Genomic DNA, 16,903 nt, shown 5'->3' on the forward strand with positions numbered 1-16,903 from the left:
TTTAAAACATTTTTCTTCCTGTGCTATTATTGTAACAAATGGGTGGATGTTAACAAGGACAATCCCATCTGCCCGTCCATTACCCTGGGAGTGGGAGACTTCTGACCCCCTCAGGGAGAGTCCACAACTTGGGAGTCCTCCTAGCTGAGCTTAGAATACCACCTCTTGGCTATGGCAAGGGGGGAATTTGCATAGGTTCACCTGGTGCACCAGTTGTGGCCCTATTTGGACAGGAAGTCTCTTCTCACAGTCACTCATGCCCTCATCACCTTGAGGTTTGATTACTGCAATGCCCTCTATGTGGGGCTACCTGTAAAGAACGTTCGGAGACTGCAATTAGTGAAAAATGCAGCTGTACAAGCCGTTATGGGCCTTCCAAGGTAAACCCACACTCCACAAGCTGCGATCGGTCACGAAACGCAATTTAAAGTGCTGATTTATAAAGCCCTACATGGCTTAGGACCAGGTTACTTACGTGACCGTCTCCTGCCTCATGAATCCCAACGACCAGTCAGGTCCCAATTGTTGGCCTTATCCAGGTCCTATCAGCTAAGCAATGGTGCCTGGTGGGACCTAGGGGGTAGAGCCTTCTCTGTGGCAGCCCCGGCCCTTTGGAATCAACTCCCCCCAGAGATTCATACCACCCTCACCCTCCTGGCCTTTAGTTTAGATTTAGATGAGTTTTAACATTTGGTTTTCTGATGTGTTCTACTTGTATTTCTTGTTTTGTAAGCCGCCTTGAGTCTATAGAGAAGAGCTTTTAATCAAACATTTCTTATGTATCTAAAATTATAATGATTTTAAATATATTTTTGGATGAATCCCATTCCTAAATTACCTTTAACTCCATTTGTACGTAATCTAGAACAAGCTATTTAGTCACATGTTTTTCTTACTCTGTAACAAAAACAGAGGCTCAGTGCAATTCAAAATGGCAAATGGCAGTCTTCTACAAGCTGAGGAACTGTTGAATCCATGCACATTTTTTTAGAAGCTGCTGAAAACAGGCAGTGCAGTACAAATAATTTTGATTTACAACACTTCATTTAATGATCGTTCAAAGTTACAACTGCGCTGAAAAAAGTGGCTTATGATCATTTTTCAGTACGACCTTTCAAGCATCCCTATGATCATGTGATCAAACTTCAGATGCTTGGCAACTAGTTCATATTTATGACCATTGCTGTGTCCCAAGGTCACGTAATGACTTTTTGAGACCTGACAAGAAAAATCAGTGAAGCCAGATTCACTTAACAACTGTTTGTTTGTTGGTTTGTTTATTTATTCGACTTCTATGCTGCCCAATCCCGAAGGACTCAGGGCGACTTACAACAATAGGTTGCATAAAGGTTGCAACAAAGGTTATAAAATGGGGCAAAGTTCACTTAACAAATGTCTTACTTAACAACAGAATTGTCGGTCATAAGCCGAGGACTACCTGTATATTAAAAATAATGCATTACTTTGAGATGCTTAAATTAAATAGACATTGTGCACTCCAGCAATCTTTTAGTTCATGGGAGTAAAGTACTGTTTGCCATTTGAGTTGGAGAGAAAAACTGGACTGTGACATGACTCAAAATGACAGACAACATTCTTTCTTGAGCTATGCAGTGCTTTCAGAAACCAGTGAAAATAGACTGTGCAATATATTAAAAACGAATGCTCGTGGAGATACTGCAAGGCTTCAGAGACTTTTCAGTTAGCAGAAAGATGTTACCAGAGAGATGTGAGATAAGTTGGATCTCATTGCTGCCTGGCCATCTGCCCTTTTGAGTACTGCAGGTAGCTTGTTTGTAACAAGGGGTTGTTTGTAAGCTGGAGGGTCACAACCTGGATACTTTCTGTAGTGTGGATCCATTTCCACTGAAGCAGCTCAGAAACTCCATAAGCATGATTAAATGTGTTAATTTCTTTTGTTCAGTAATTTACAATAGTGCTTTTTAAAATTGCTATGTTAGTAAAAAAGCCAAAAAAAGCAGGTCCTCATCTTCAACTACGTCGTTAGAACCAGCAAGGCAGAAGAAAAACCAGCACAATTCAAATTAAAATATTAAATATTTTGCCACTTTCCAATTTCTAAAATATAGTAAATTTAAAATGCGTTTGGCATCTGAAAACTTAACACAGTATTCTAAAAATACAGATAAATATTTTCTCTTGTTTTATAAATTTAAGCTCAGCTAGTGAAACTGAAATAGAAAATCCTGAATTGCAACAGCCACTTTCTACAGTCCGTCCAGAAGAGATTCCTCCTGTTCCAGAAAACAGATTTTTGATGAGGAAAAGTCCTCCCAAAGTAGATGAAAAAGAAAAAGAGACAAAGAATAGAGAAAAAGAAAGGGAAAGGTAAGTTTTTTAAAAAAGTATTTACCAATACAGTAGTATATTAAAATAACTATATAATAATAATAATAAAATATAATATAAAGCACAATAATATAGTGGAAAAATAATGACAGAATTAGAATTCATTATTGTCCAAGTGTGATTAAATACACAATCAATTTGTCATTTCTGTGCATTTCTCAGTATACATACAACAATAGTGATGGATCATTATAATCATTGTAAAAATACATTCATCATATGACACTTAGCGATAGTCATGGATACTAAATAAGCAATGAGCATAAATCATACTAGAATACTCAGTAAACAATATAAATTGTAAAATACAAGCAACAAAGTTATAGCCATAAGACGATAAGGAGGTAGGGAATAAGGAAGATGGGAAGAATAATAGTAATATGGTCTTAGTAAATAATTTGTCAGTGTTGTGGGAATTAGTTGTTTAGCAGAGTGATAGCATTATGAGGGGGGAACTCTCCTTGTGTCTAGTTGTTCTGACACGCAGTGCTCTTATAGCATTGCTTTGAGGGTAGAAGTTGAAACAGTTTATGTCCAGGATGCGAGGGGTCTGTAAATATTTTCACGGCCCTCGCATCCTGGATCGTGCAGTATACAGGTCCTCAATGGAAGGCAGATTGGTAGCAATTGTTTTTTCTGCAGTTCTGTGTATCCATTGAAGCTTGTGTCTGTCTTCATTGGTTGCACATCCAAACCAATAGTTAAAGAGGTGCAGATGACAGACTCGGTAATTCCTGTGTAGAACTGTTATCAGCAGCTCCTTGGGCAGCCTGATCTTTCTGTGTTGGCGCAGAAAGAACATTCTTTGTTGTCTCTTCTACTTTTACATTTTAATTTAACAACTCTTATTAAAACATTTTCCTACCCAATTTATTTAGTTTTGTACCACTTTTTGTCCCTATTCATTTTCTATCCAGTGATTAAAAACAGCCCCATATGTTATAATATTCTGATTCTTCCTTCCCTTTAATTGCCAATATTAATCTATTCGTTTCTGTACATTCTAATACTTTCTAAATTGCCTCTCCCTCTGTAGAAACAGGGTATCCAGCAAATCTGGAAAACAGGGAAATCAGGGAATTATCAGGGAAATCGGCAGTTCAGAAAATATCAGGGAATTATCAGGGAATTCGTGGAAAAAAACCAGAATAAATCAGGGGAAACGGATCGTGCTGCCTGGCAGAGTCAAGCAAAAATGAGCATAACTGTGGCAACAACTTGCTTCCTCAGCTACCGATATTTCTCCATGGCTTAGCCATTTGGTATGACATCATCTACGACCGTGCCTTAGCTAGATTGCAAGTTAAAGGGAAATGTCAGGGAAATATCAGGGAATTTCAAAATGCTTTCCCCCTGGACACTCTGAGAAATTTTTTCTGCTTTCCAATTTTGTGCAAATACAGTTCTAGCTGCAGTTATAACATGAATAATCAAAAACACATTTTCTTTAATAAATTTATCTGATAAAATACCCAACAAAACTAGCTCCAGTTTTAAATCAATATGTTTCTGCGTCATCATCTCTAACCATATTCGATTTTTGCCCAGTAGTTTCTTGCTTCTGCACATATCCACCACATATGATAATACGATCCTGGTATCTGGTGGCATTTCCAACATTTAGTTGATTTATCATTAAACATTTTTGCCAGTCTTTCCAGTGACATATGCCATATATAAAACATTTTATACAAGTTCTCTTTATATGCTGTTGCCATTGTTAATATAAAATTTCTTTCCCGTAGTTGCTGCCATTTATCTAGCTCTGTTGTGTATCTAAAGTTTTTTTGCCCATGTTATTATTGTTTTAGTTGTTTTTCTAATTTAATACAAAGTAACTATACAATTTTTTAATCATTCGCTCTTCTGTTTCTGTGAGTATCTCATCCAATTCTGTCATCCCCAAATAAAAACCATAAAACTTAGTATCTTTTTCATATCTTGATTGTATTTGCAATTGTGTATATTAAACCATACCAATCCCTTGTTCTTCTAATTCTTGTTTATTTTTCAATTCCCCCTTTTCTGATAAAATATCTATATATCTAATGATATTTCCCATATTGATAATGTTTGGCTGTATTAATGTTTCCATTGTTGAAAGCCACATTGGTATTTTCAAGTAATATGTCTAACTTTCTCCCATACTACTAATAAAGCATTTCTTATATAAAGTCTTTGAAAAAAAACCGTATATCTTATTCTTCCCATACCCATAAGAAAGCATGCCAATCCAGTTGCAAATCATATCCCTTCAATGTCAATAACCTTGTATTTCTTAGTACAATCTATTCTTTCATCCATGATAATGTTGCTGCCTGATAATATAATTCCCAGTTTCGTAATCCAAACCCTCTGATGCTTGCATCTTGTAACATTTTTATGTTAATTCTCACTTTTCCCCTTTGCCATATAAATTTATCTATTCTTTTATTAAGATTTTCAAAATATTTTTTCTGTAATTTTATTGTTTGGAATAAAAACAGCAATCTTGGTAATATATCATCTTAATTATTGCTATTCTTTCCATTAATAATAATTGTAAGTTCTTCCATATCTTCAAGTCTTTCTCAATAAGTCTTTTCAATTCGTAATAATTATCTTCCTTAATCGTTACACATCTTGCTGTTAGATAAATTCCTAAATATCTTACCTTTTTATTAATCTGAATATCTAATTTTTCTGTTTCTCTGTAATGTTTTTTACCATGTTTTTTTCCATGTTTTCATTTTGTCGTTGTTAATTTTCAACCCTGCCACTTCTCCATATTCTTCTATTTGTTCTATTAGTTTTGCCCCTATTTCTTGTGATTCCTCAAAAATAAACACTAAATCATCTGCAAATAACAGTAATTTATATTCTTTCTTAATTCTCATACCCTTTATCTCTTCCTTTTGTCTTATGTTTCTATTTAATACCTCTAATGCCAAAACAAATAATGATAGATGACATTCCTGCCTTGTACCTTTCATAATATTAAACTTCTCTGTCATATCTCCATTTACCATAATCTTTACTAATTGTTTGTGATAAATTGTTTTAATCATATTTGTGAATTTATTTACTTACTTACTTACTTACTTACTTACTTACTTACTTACTTACTTACTTACTTACTAGTTGGACTTATAAGCCGCCCCTCTCTGTGGACTTCAGGCGGCTCACAACCAGTGTTCCCTCTAATTTTTTCCCGGTGTGGGCAGAAAGGTATAGTGTCTGAGCAGCAGTCCTTTTGGGACTGGGCGGCATAGAAGTCTAAATAAATAAATAAATAAATAAAGTGTGAGCGCACACTATCAGGCGTACGCGAGTTCTGACATCCATAATTCGCTCCCCCTCCTTTCTCTTTCCTCCTTCCTCTCTCATCTCTTTCCTTTCTCTCCCTCCCTTTCTCTTTCCATTCTCTCCCTCCCTCTTCCTCTCTATCCTTTATATATGTCTCTTTCTTTCTCCCTCCATCATTCCCTCTTTTTCTCCCTCCCTTTCTCTCCCTCCCTCTTTCTCTCTATCCTTTCTATCTGTCACTCTTTCTTTCTCTCCCTCCTTCATTCCCTCTTTGTCTTTCCCTCCCTCCCTTTCTCTCTATCCTTTATAGCTCTCACTCTTTCTTTCTCTTCCTCCTTCATTCCCTCTTTCTCTCCCTCCTTTTCTCTCTTTCCTTTCTCTCCCTCCCTCCTTCTCTCTATCCTTTATATCTCTCACTCTTTCTTTCTTTCTTTCTCTTCCTCCATTCCCTCTTTCTCGCCCTCTTTTTCTCTCTTTCCTTTCTCTTCCTCCCTCTTTCTCTCTATCATTTATATCTCTCTCTTTCTTTCTTTCTCTCCCTCCTCTCCCTCCCTCGCTTTCTCTCCCTCCCTCCCTCTTTCTATCCTTTATATCTCTCACTCTTTCTTTGTTTCTCTTCCTTCTTCATTCCCTCTATCTCTCCCTCCTTTTCTCTCTCTTTCCTTTCTCTCCCTCCCTCTCTCTCTATCCTTTATACATCTCTCTTTCTCTCCCTCCTTCATTCCCTCTTTCTCTCTATCCTTTATATCTCTCTCTTTCTTTCTCTCCCTCTTTCATTCCCTCTTTGTCATCGAGTTGGTGGCATGGGCGGTGGATTCACACAGACACCCCGCACGGACGAACATCAGGCTGGTGGCGTGGCCGGCGGATTCGCGCCTCCCCCCACATGGATAGACATCGGGCTGGCGGCAGTGCCGGCGGATTCGCCCCCCCCTGCACGTACGGACATTGGGCTGGCGGGGTGACCGGCGGATTGCCCCCCCCCCAGCACGTACAGACATCGGGTTGGTGGTGGGCAGCCAGCTTTGCTGACGCCGGCCAGCAAAGCTGGCTTTCCGGGAAAACAGCGCACTTTTCAAATTCGGGCTGGCGTGGCACAAACACTTCTATAGGACTCACTCGCCTCGCTGAGGCCGTGCCGAGGCCCGCTCGCCTCATGGAGCCCCACTCCGCCTCGGCCTCCTCCGCCGCCCGGCTGGGCTGCCTGCGGGACTCGCACAGAAAAGCAGCGAATTTGAAAAGCGCGCTGCTTTCACAGAAAGCCAGCTTTGCTGGCCGGCGTCAGCAAAGCTGGCTTTCCGGGAAAACAACGCACTTTTCAAATTCGGGCTGGCGTGGCACAAACACTTCTATAGGACTCACTCGCCTCGCTGAGGCCGTGCCGAGGCCCGCTCGCCTCATGGAGCCCCACTCCGCCTCGGCCTCCTCCGCCGCCCGGCTGGGCTGCCTGCGGGACTCGCACAGAAAAGCAGCGAATTTGAAAAGCGCGCTGCTTTCACAGAAAGCCAGCTTTGCTGGCCGGCGTCAGCAAAGCTGGCTTTCCGGGAAAACAACGCACTTTTCAAATTCGGGCTGGCGTGGCACAAACACTTCTATAGGACTCACTCGCCTCGCTGAGGCCGTGCCGAGGCCCGCTCGCCTCATGGAGCCCCACTCCGCCTCGGTCTCCTCCGCCGCCCGGCTGGGCTGCCTGCGGGACTCGCACAGAAAAGCAGCGAATTTGAAAAGCGCGCTGCTTTCACAGAAAGCCAGCTTTGCTGGCCGGCGTCAGCAAAGCTGGCTGCCAGCCGCCAGCCCGATGTCCGTACATGCTAGGGGGGAGCAATCCGCCGGCCACCCCACCAGCCCAATGTCCGTACGGACGGATATCAGGCTGGCGGTGTGGCTGGCGGATTCGCCCCGCACGGACGGACATCAGGCTGGCGGCGTGGCCGGCGGATTCACACACTCCCCGCTCAGACGGACATCAGGCTGGCAGCGTGGCTGGCGGATTCGTCCCCCCCCCCTGCACGGACGGACATCAGGCTGGCGGCGTGGCTGGCGGATTCGTCCCCCCCCCCCTGCACGGACGGACATCAGGCTGGCGGCGTGGCTGGCGGATTCGTCCCCCCCTGCACGGACGGACATCAGGCTGGCGGCGTGGCTGGCGGATTGGCTCCTCCCCCCCGCACGCACGGACATCAGGCTGGTGGCGTGGATGGTGGATTCACCCCCACACACACATGGATGGACATCAGGCTGGCACATTCGGGGGGCCCCACACACACGGACAGACATCGGGCTGGCGGGCAGCCAGCTTTGCTGACGGGTGCAGGGTTCAAGCCCTGTGCTGGCCAGCAAAGCCGACTTTCCGGGAAAGCAGTGCGCTTTTCAAATGCGCTGCTTTCCTACACCTTTTACCTGGGCAGGGTGGGGAGGCGGCCACCTTCTCCCCCCCCTGCCCAGGAAAGAGGTGCAGGAAAGCAGCGCATTTGAAAAGCACACTGCTTTCCCGGAAAGCCGGCTTTGCTGGCCGGCATGCCCTCCCCTTGGCTCTGCCTCCCGCTGCCGCCACGCAGCTCACCTCAGAAGCCTTGACGATTTGCTGGCCTGCACGGCGTGGGGGAGGAGGCCGATTCTGGGCCCGTTGCCCCTGGCTCCAGGGGGCAGCTCCCAGCACGGCGGCTGGGAAGGAGGCCAACGCCTCCTCCGACACCGAAGGGAAGCGGAAGGGCGTGGGAGGAGATGGGCGCGGCCGACGGCAGAGCCCAGGAAGCCGGGGCTTTCTCTCCCACCAACAGCTTGGGAGGGGCGGATCAGCTGTCGGTCGGGGAGAAACCCGCTCCGCGCCAGCTTGGAAAACTCTGCGCTGTCCTTAAAATTTGCCTGCGCTATAGCGCGCTGCGCAGCTTACAGGGAACTATGCTCACAACATCTCAATAACAAAAATACAATATGTAAACATTTCTAGGTCCAATTAATAGTGATAATGAATTTAAAATTATTTTAAAAATTAAACTTAAAAATCAAGCATCTTCCCCCAAAGTCCATAGTCTGTAATTGCATTGTTATAAATTGCCAGTTCATGTTATCAAAAACCTGTGCATCAAGGAACATCAGCGCCATTTGTTTTATCATTTCAACAGTTTTGAATGTTCAGTTCAAGACTGTTCCGGCTGCATCACAAGACTAATTGTTCAACCTCCCGTTTGATGCAGATTCACCATTGTCTTAAATGAGACCAATCACTATTGTATCATCTGCAAACTTCAGTACTTTAACAGAGGGATCCTTTGAGATGCATTCATTGGTATACAGAGAGAAGAGAAGTGGAGAGAACATACAGCACTGGGGGAGGGGGGCTCCTGTGCAAAGTGTATAAATATCTGATGTGATTCTGCCTAGTTCACCTGCTGCTTCCTGTCTGTTAGAAAGCTTATGATCCACTTACAAGAGTGGTCAGGCATAGCTAACTGATTTCGTTTAGTTAGAAAAATATCCAGAATGATTGTATTGAATTCCAAGCTCAAATCTACAAAAAAGACCTTTGCATAGATCTTTGGAGATGCATTATGTTGTAAGATGTAGTGGAGAGCCATATTGACAGCATCATCTGACAATCTATTTGCTCTGTAAGCAAATTGCAAGGGATCTAACAGTGGATCTATGATGGTTTTCAGATGAGCCATCACTAGCCTTTCAAAGGTTTTCATAACCCCGGATGTCAGAGCAACTGGTCTGTAGTCATTCAGTTGTTGATGAAAGGTTTCTTTGGCACTGAGATGATAGTAGAACATTTGAAGCAAGAAGGAACATGGCATATCTCTGACGATTTATTAAAGATACGGTGAAGATGGGGGACAATTAGTCAGCACAAGCTTTCAAGCAAGAAGATGTTATCTTGTCTGGGCTTGATGCTTCCCAGTTGTGCTGTTTTTTGCACTCTGGAAGGTTCAGGGAAGCTTTCTGAAGCCCCATAGTGTGAAAACCAGCACAACAGACAAACTGGAAGTGCATTTTCTGAACTTCCGGTTTGTCCGTTGGGTTGTTATTCACACTCTGGGGCTTCAGGAAGCTTCCTTGAACTCTCTGGAGTGCAAAAAACAGCAAGGCCAAAAATCAGCTGGCCAACACGCCCAATAGGGCAAAGTATCACGTATATGGCTCTGCATACCACCTGTGGCACGTGTGCCATAGGTGCACCATCCCAGAAATAGAGCAATATAACTATATGGAAAACCAACAATTTGTTTAAATTGGATCAATCTGGAGCTCTGTTATCGGCTGCAGAGGCCTTTCCTGAAGAATCTGTAGCCAATAACAGAACTCGGGTTCGATACGGAGCTCTGTTATTGGCTGCGGAGGCCTTTCCTGAAGGCCTTTCCTGAAGGCCTTTCTAGCCGATAACAGAGCTCTGGGTTGATCTGGAGCTGTGTTATTGGCTGCAGAGGCCTTCAGAAAAACCTTGCAGGCTGTAGAAGAAATGGGCCGAAGTATGGGCGGCTTGGCTGCAACTTTTCAAAGCCGAAGAAGTTCCTGAAGACCTCTAACAGCAAAAAGGAAGCTGGGAGTGAGCAGACAAGAGAACTTCTTGTTGGGCAATCTTTCGGCATCCCCAGGCTTCTGGAGGGTTTCCTGAATCCTGGGGAGAGTGAAAACGGTCGAAAAGAAGGCCAAAAATAAGCTGGCCAGCATGTGTATGCATGCTGGAGCTGACAACGCCTCACGTGCCCTCAAATATTGCTCCACATGCCACCTGTGGCACGTGTACCATAGGTTCGCCATCACTATCCTAGGATATCCACAGACCAGAGTTAAAAAATAAGCCATATAAAAATATTTGGTCCTAGGGAGTCTGCAGTGACACACACAGATTTACTTCATATTAAAAATCAGCCCACTTTAGCTAAGACTATATCTTAATGGGTGAATAAACAACAATATGTTAACTGGGTTGAACTTAACCTTTGGGGAAAGTAAAGTTTAATATGTATTTGAGACTGACATAGTAACTTCAGAATTGTGATATGTGTAAACCGTATGTTAACTTGTATTCCTGCATATAGACAATGATTTAAAATAATTATAAATTTGTTTCTTTTGAAAATCTTTGAGGTACTTTTCTCAGAACAAATATATGTATAGTTTAAAAAACAATAATTTCCTCAAAACACATTAAAAATACACAATAAAGCAACATAGCCACCCGAATCTTCGGAGAAGGGTGACTTACAAATCTAATAAATAATAATAATGATAATGATAATAATTATGATGATGATGATAATAATAATAATAAATAGCTTTTAAACCCTTAATTAAAATAATTACTAACACAGATTTTAGCATCTTTACTATACATTGCTTTTAGTAGGATTTATTTCCTGATAATAAACATTCAACAAGGGAAGAACAAACAATATTTTTATTATTTAAATTAACTATTTTCAGTTAATTTTGCATTTGCGTGATGTTGAACAGTCATCTTTATGTAATGTAAGAAAAGTGCCTTGTTATATCTTATTGTTATTTGTATTTTGTTCATTGATTGCATTTTAGTTGGTGTTGCTGGATTAACACTCTTACAATTCACTATTATTACTACTATTATTTCACCTCACCACTCAATATTTGAATTCCTTTTTATGAAGAAAATGTTTAGCATAGTGTGGGTGGCTTGTGAGCTTTAGAAGTACATGATTGTAGAAGAAACTGATAAATCATGGTTAAATAACAGTTTGTTTTTTCTTTTCTTGATTTCTAGCAATCTATCAAATTGTCAAACATCATATCAGAGAAGGTTGTTGGTGACAAGATCAGGACGAAAAATAAAAGGAAGGGGACCAAGGGTATGTTTGGTTTTGCAATTTGATTTCTTTGATCTTTGGCTTCTAATAAACTATTATATAGTTGTGTGATATATGTCTGTCTCTCTATCTGTGTATTCATCTCAAAGCTAGCAGACCTAGCAAACAAAATGCAGCATTTTGCATTTATGTATCATGCTAACTTGCATACAAGTCCAATAAATAAATAAATAAATAAAGATACTAAGCCATAATGAAAGGTAGTCCTCAACTTACAACAGTTCACCTAGTGACTGTTCAAAGTTACAATGGCACTGAAAAAAATGAATACTTTTCATATTTACGACCGTTGCACATTGCAGCATCTCCATGGTCATGTGATCAAAATTCAGATTTTTTTGCAACTGACACAAATTTATGATGGTAGTGGTTGGTTGCGGTGTCCCAGGTCCTTTGATCCCCTCTTGCAACTTTTGGACAAGCAAAATCAATTGGGAAGCCATATTTACTTGGCAACAGTGTTGCTAACTTAACAACTGTAATGATTACCTCAATAGATTTTGCAAGAAAGGTCATAAAATGAGACAAAACCCACTTAACAAATGTCTCATTTAGCAACAGAAATGTTTGCCTCAGTTGTGTCCATTAGTTGAGGACTACCCATATGTGTTTGCAGATTGGTTAGCATATAGTGATTTGTACAGCAAGGTGAGATTATGTCAAAATATTGATCTTAAGTTGGAGTGCATGTTTTTTTATTTTCCCCATGAGGGTTCTTTTACCATCAAGTATGCACATGTTTTATTGCTAAATTGTTCTATTCTCCAGTAATGGACTGCCTTCTGCCAAAACTGTTATGTAGTGCCATTGAAAGACTCACACACATCAGTGTTCATTAGCTGTGTAGGACAAGGATTTCTAAGGAAAAGTTCCTGACTTTGCCATAATCCTTACTCGCAAGGAACCCAATTTTATTTTATTTTTGTTTCAAGGATCAAATGTTTAGAATTGAGGTCAAAGTATGGCATAACTCTACCAGTAATTTTAATATTAAACAGTAAACCTATTAATTGACTTCTTTCAAATGAGAATTATAAAAACATAATGTCAAAAAGAAGATAATATAATTTGTTAAATACCATAGATTTGATAGATTCTGCATACCAGAATTCAGGATGCAGTAACACAAGAAATTAATTCCTTTTGTTAGATGCAAAAATTGTTATAGCAAGACAATGGAAAACTGAAAGGCAGGTATTTAAAAGTGAGAAATCACTTTGATTAAAAAATTAACGCAGCAATAAAAGTTAAGGATTCTGTTAATTAAAGACTGATTGATTTCTACTTAGTTATAAATAAAGTCTAGTAATAGATTAGCTCCATTTGTACAAATATTGATTTGGAAAGTATTTAGTATGGATATTTAAAACTTTGTATCTCTCCCTATTTTAAAAAAATACATTTATTTCTGGACAATGCATTTTTTTCTTTTTATATTTTTCTTATTGTTATATTGCTGTGTTATTTTCAGTAAGCATTCAAAAGATTTTAAAAAATTAAAAAATTAAAAATTCAGCTGCACAATGAAGTTAATTTTATTTTATGATTGTATATACAATAAAATCACAATTCTTTAGGTGCAGCTGATAAAATTTTACATCAGATGTGATCTTCACCAGGAAAGTTTATTTTTTCCATGGCAGTTTAGACATTTGATGTCTTTTATATTATTTGCACAAGCATTAATTGACATTTCCTGTATTAATTGTGTTAATTCATCTCACTTGACCATTGAATCGAGAAGTAATTCTTATCCCCAAATAATCCATTAGATGGCGGTTTTATTATGTCTTTAAATATGTATTTTTTAATCAAATATAAGACAGTTGCTATATAAATTAGGATCAACATTTTGTTTTAGCTAACTTTTCCTTCTGTATTCAAAGCGGTACCGGACACCTTCAAGATCCAGGTCGAGGGATCGCTTTAGACGCAGTGAGACTCCTCCACATTGGAGACAAGAAATGCAGAGAGCTCAAAGAATGAGAGTATCAAGTGGAGAAAGATGGATAAAAGGAGACAAGTAAGATGCACTCAAAGCGGTAGCCACTGCTCTACTATTTGCTTATTTATTACATTTTTATCTCACTTTATAAGTAACTCAATAATCAGTGCAGCAATGAAACTCCTGTAAATAGTGATTTATTTTTCCATTTCGCTCATGTAGTATATTGTTAGAAGAAAAACAAAGCAAAACAAAAAACCTGCTTAAATGCAAATTAAAATAATTATAGAGAGGAAAGAGGCAAGTACATGTGCTTGCTTTCTCCGCTCATGGGAAATAGTTCCACAGAAAATTTTAGAAGCCTTCTCATTCTGTAATATCACATTTTACTCATACAGCAGAATTCTGCAATAGTATGTTGTGGTTTTGATTTAGAGATACTTCTTTCTATGATACATTAAACGTACCTGCATCTGCATGCAGTTGTAATGTAAATTCAGATAATGATGTGAGATTATTTTATTAGCTTTATGTTCAAGTTCGTTTGTTTGTTTGTTTGCTTGTCTTGAAGGAGTGAAATGAATGAAAACAAGAAGGATGCTGCAAATCAAAAAAGTCCAGGGAGAGGAAAAGAAAGAAAAATATCTGACCACAGAGTAGGTTCTGAAAGTCCAGATAGAAGAGGAGAGAAAGAAACACAGCCCAAAGATCCCAAATCAGACAGTAAAGACAGAGGGACAAAGAGGAATTCTGAGAAAGAAGATAAGGACAAACATAACAAAAGTAAAGCCAAAAAAAAGGCTAGATCCAAAAGTAAAGAAAGAGATTCAAAATATGGTAAGCATGATGATAAAAAAATGCGATCGAGAAGCAGAGAAAAAGACAAAGAAAAATATAATGACTTTCACAGCAGAGAACGGAGCAAAAGCAAGGAGAAGAATAAAAGGGGAAGATCTAGAAGCAATAGCCAGAATCATACCAAAAGTAAAGAGAGGGGAAAACATGAACACTCAAAAAGCAGGGAACGTGAGCAGTCTAAAAACAAACATAGTTCCAATAATAAGGCCAGAGAGAGAAGCAGAAGTGTGGAGAGAGGCAAACGAGCCAGATCCAGAAGTAAAGAAAGAGACCGCAGCAGAAGTAAAGATTATTCCAAACATAGAGATAAAGACGTGAAAAGAAGAGGAAGATCAAGGAGTAGAGAGAGAAGAGGCACCCCAGAGAGGTCCAGAGAGAAAGACCATAAAAGACGGAAGGAATCCCATAGCTCTGAGAGGGAAGAAAGTCGAAGTAAAGACAGGCATCGGGATCAAGAGTACAAAAGTTCTCACAGAAAGGAAGATACTGGGAAAAAGAGGCGTTCGAAGAGCCATGACAGCAGTAGCTCTGAGACGAATAAAAGCAAAAAATCCAGCAGAAATCAAGATAGAAGTCCTGATTCAAAGAAAAGAAGAAGCAGCAAGGACAGAGAATCGAAAAGATCATACTCACGAAGGAGTAAAGAAAAAGAAAGGGACAGATCTCGTTCTTCAAGAGAAAAAGAGATCAACCAAAAATCAAAATATCAGGAGAGAGATCGTGCCCATGGCAAAGATAAAAAATCCGATCATGAATCAAGTGCTGGAACTGATGAAGACAGGCATGGATGAGTTTATGAACTTATTGTTTCCGCTCTGCTTCTAGGTTCTAGAGACATGTTGGGGAACATTTTTTTTTTATGTGGACTTCAGTTTGGTTTTTTTGATAATCCACAGTCTGGATCATTTGTACTGCTAAAGTTTTAATAAACTTGAAATGGAAAAACAAGTTTTATGTGTAAAACGGTGTGCTATGTTTTAATATTTCATATTTTATGTATCCTATTTCTATGTTACCTGATAGAAACATACTGTATGTTTAATTTAATTTTAATTTAGAAGCACACTGCAAATTGGTTGATTGGTCTGAAATTACAAACATCTTTGACTCAAATTCTTTTAAAATCTTAGATAACATGTTAATATTAAATTATATTAACATTTCAGAAGCATAACTCATAAACAAAACCAGCATATATAAAAGTAGAACATTCAAATGAAGGAGAATGAATGTTCTCCAGTTTGAATATGTTACTCAGATTGTTACATTGCTGTTATATTTCATTGTTGTCCCTTTCAGGAAAAGGTTAATCAATTTGATCTTTGGAACAGTTATTTGTTCTAAGTGAAATACTTTCTATAAAGCAATTATTTCAGAAATAATTGATTTTATATGGTCCTGATAATGAATTTATAGAAAAGTCATGCTTAACTGGGAGTGCATTTTATATGTTGTCTGATTATCTTTTCCTCACTAAATTTGCAGTTTTTTTGAAGGAGAAAACTTCTTTTAGAAAGAAATAAAATCTGGCTTCACTGAATTTATAAGGAAGAAATCTGTTCCTAAATTTTGTAATCTTCCTGAATGTTAGTTATTGTAGATATACCACATTTTTCTATCAGCATAAATTCCCTTTGAAAAACTGCTATTGGAGATTGGGGGGCTTTCTGGAACAACATGCAATATCACATAGAAAATTTGCTGCTTAAGAGAATTGACAAAAATTGAATATTTTGTCCCACTTCAAGTTGCTTGAGTGGAAGCCCTTTTTGATAGGAAGAAGGAACCACTGAGTGCATCCCGGGACACTCTAATATAAATTTAAAATATGTACAATGTAGCTTACATTTCTGTTGTTGAATGAGGAATAAGTAAGGTTATATATATGCTAATTTTGCTTTCTAACAGTTAAGAAAAAGTGCCACAAAGAGTAAAGAAGAAATGATAAAAGTTAGATATATTCATTAGATTTCAACACCCATCAGAAACTTAGACATTCACAGGAATAATACACTGTATGCCTTTTCTTTGTTTATAATAAATGTACTGCATTCCCATCCCAGTGTTTCAGATTTCACTTTGTTTCCTTACCTTGCAGACTTATTTTGTGATGAGAAGAAAAATGAGAACAAGTTCTATGTTAATTCAGATCAGTAGTGGGTTATAAATCCCATCGCTACCAGCTCATATGTGTGCTCAGGCATGTGCACGACGCTTCTGTGCATGCACAGAAGCGTCCTGGGCAGATGGGTGGAGCCTTCTGCCATCACCGCTACCGGTTCACAGAATCGGGCCAAACCGGGGGCAACCCACTGCTGGTTTGGATGTACATAAATGTAAGTTTTGGGGAAGTATAAGATAATTGAATTTCTTAATTTTTTTATATGTATATAGACAAAAAAACCCAACCTTTTTGTGATACTGTGAACTTGATAACTAAGCGGTGAAGATGTTTTTCCTGTGATGTTTTCAGGAGGGCAGTCATGAAATTGTCTGGGCATGGACTTGAGGCCAGTATTTGGATCCATTGTGGGGAATGCGGTTCTGATCTAGCATGGGTTACTTGCTATACCTGTGTCATGCTCGTGTTGGATTAGAA

The 16,903-nt window shown here is 39.5% G+C and overlaps 1 protein-coding gene across 1 annotated transcript in view; it reads left to right on the top strand.

The window, feature by feature from the left end:
• PPIG (peptidylprolyl isomerase G) overlaps positions 1-15,252 on the top strand; it is a 32,996-nt gene extending 17,744 nt beyond the window's left edge. The window contains exons 10-13 of the mRNA XM_070731706.1: positions 2,179-2,349; positions 11,399-11,483; positions 13,388-13,524; positions 14,018-15,252. Coding sequence (XP_070587807.1) covers positions 2,179-2,349; positions 11,399-11,483; positions 13,388-13,524; positions 14,018-15,095 — 1,471 coding nt within the window. The 3' untranslated portion in view covers positions 15,096-15,252. The remainder of the gene's footprint in view (positions 1-2,178; positions 2,350-11,398; positions 11,484-13,387; positions 13,525-14,017) is intronic.
• Positions 15,253-16,903: the final 1,651 nt, after the last annotated feature.

This window comes from Erythrolamprus reginae, chromosome 1, assembly GCF_031021105.1.
Source record: "Erythrolamprus reginae isolate rEryReg1 chromosome 1, rEryReg1.hap1, whole genome shotgun sequence".
Lineage (NCBI taxonomy): Eukaryota > Metazoa > Chordata > Lepidosauria > Squamata > Dipsadidae > Erythrolamprus > Erythrolamprus reginae.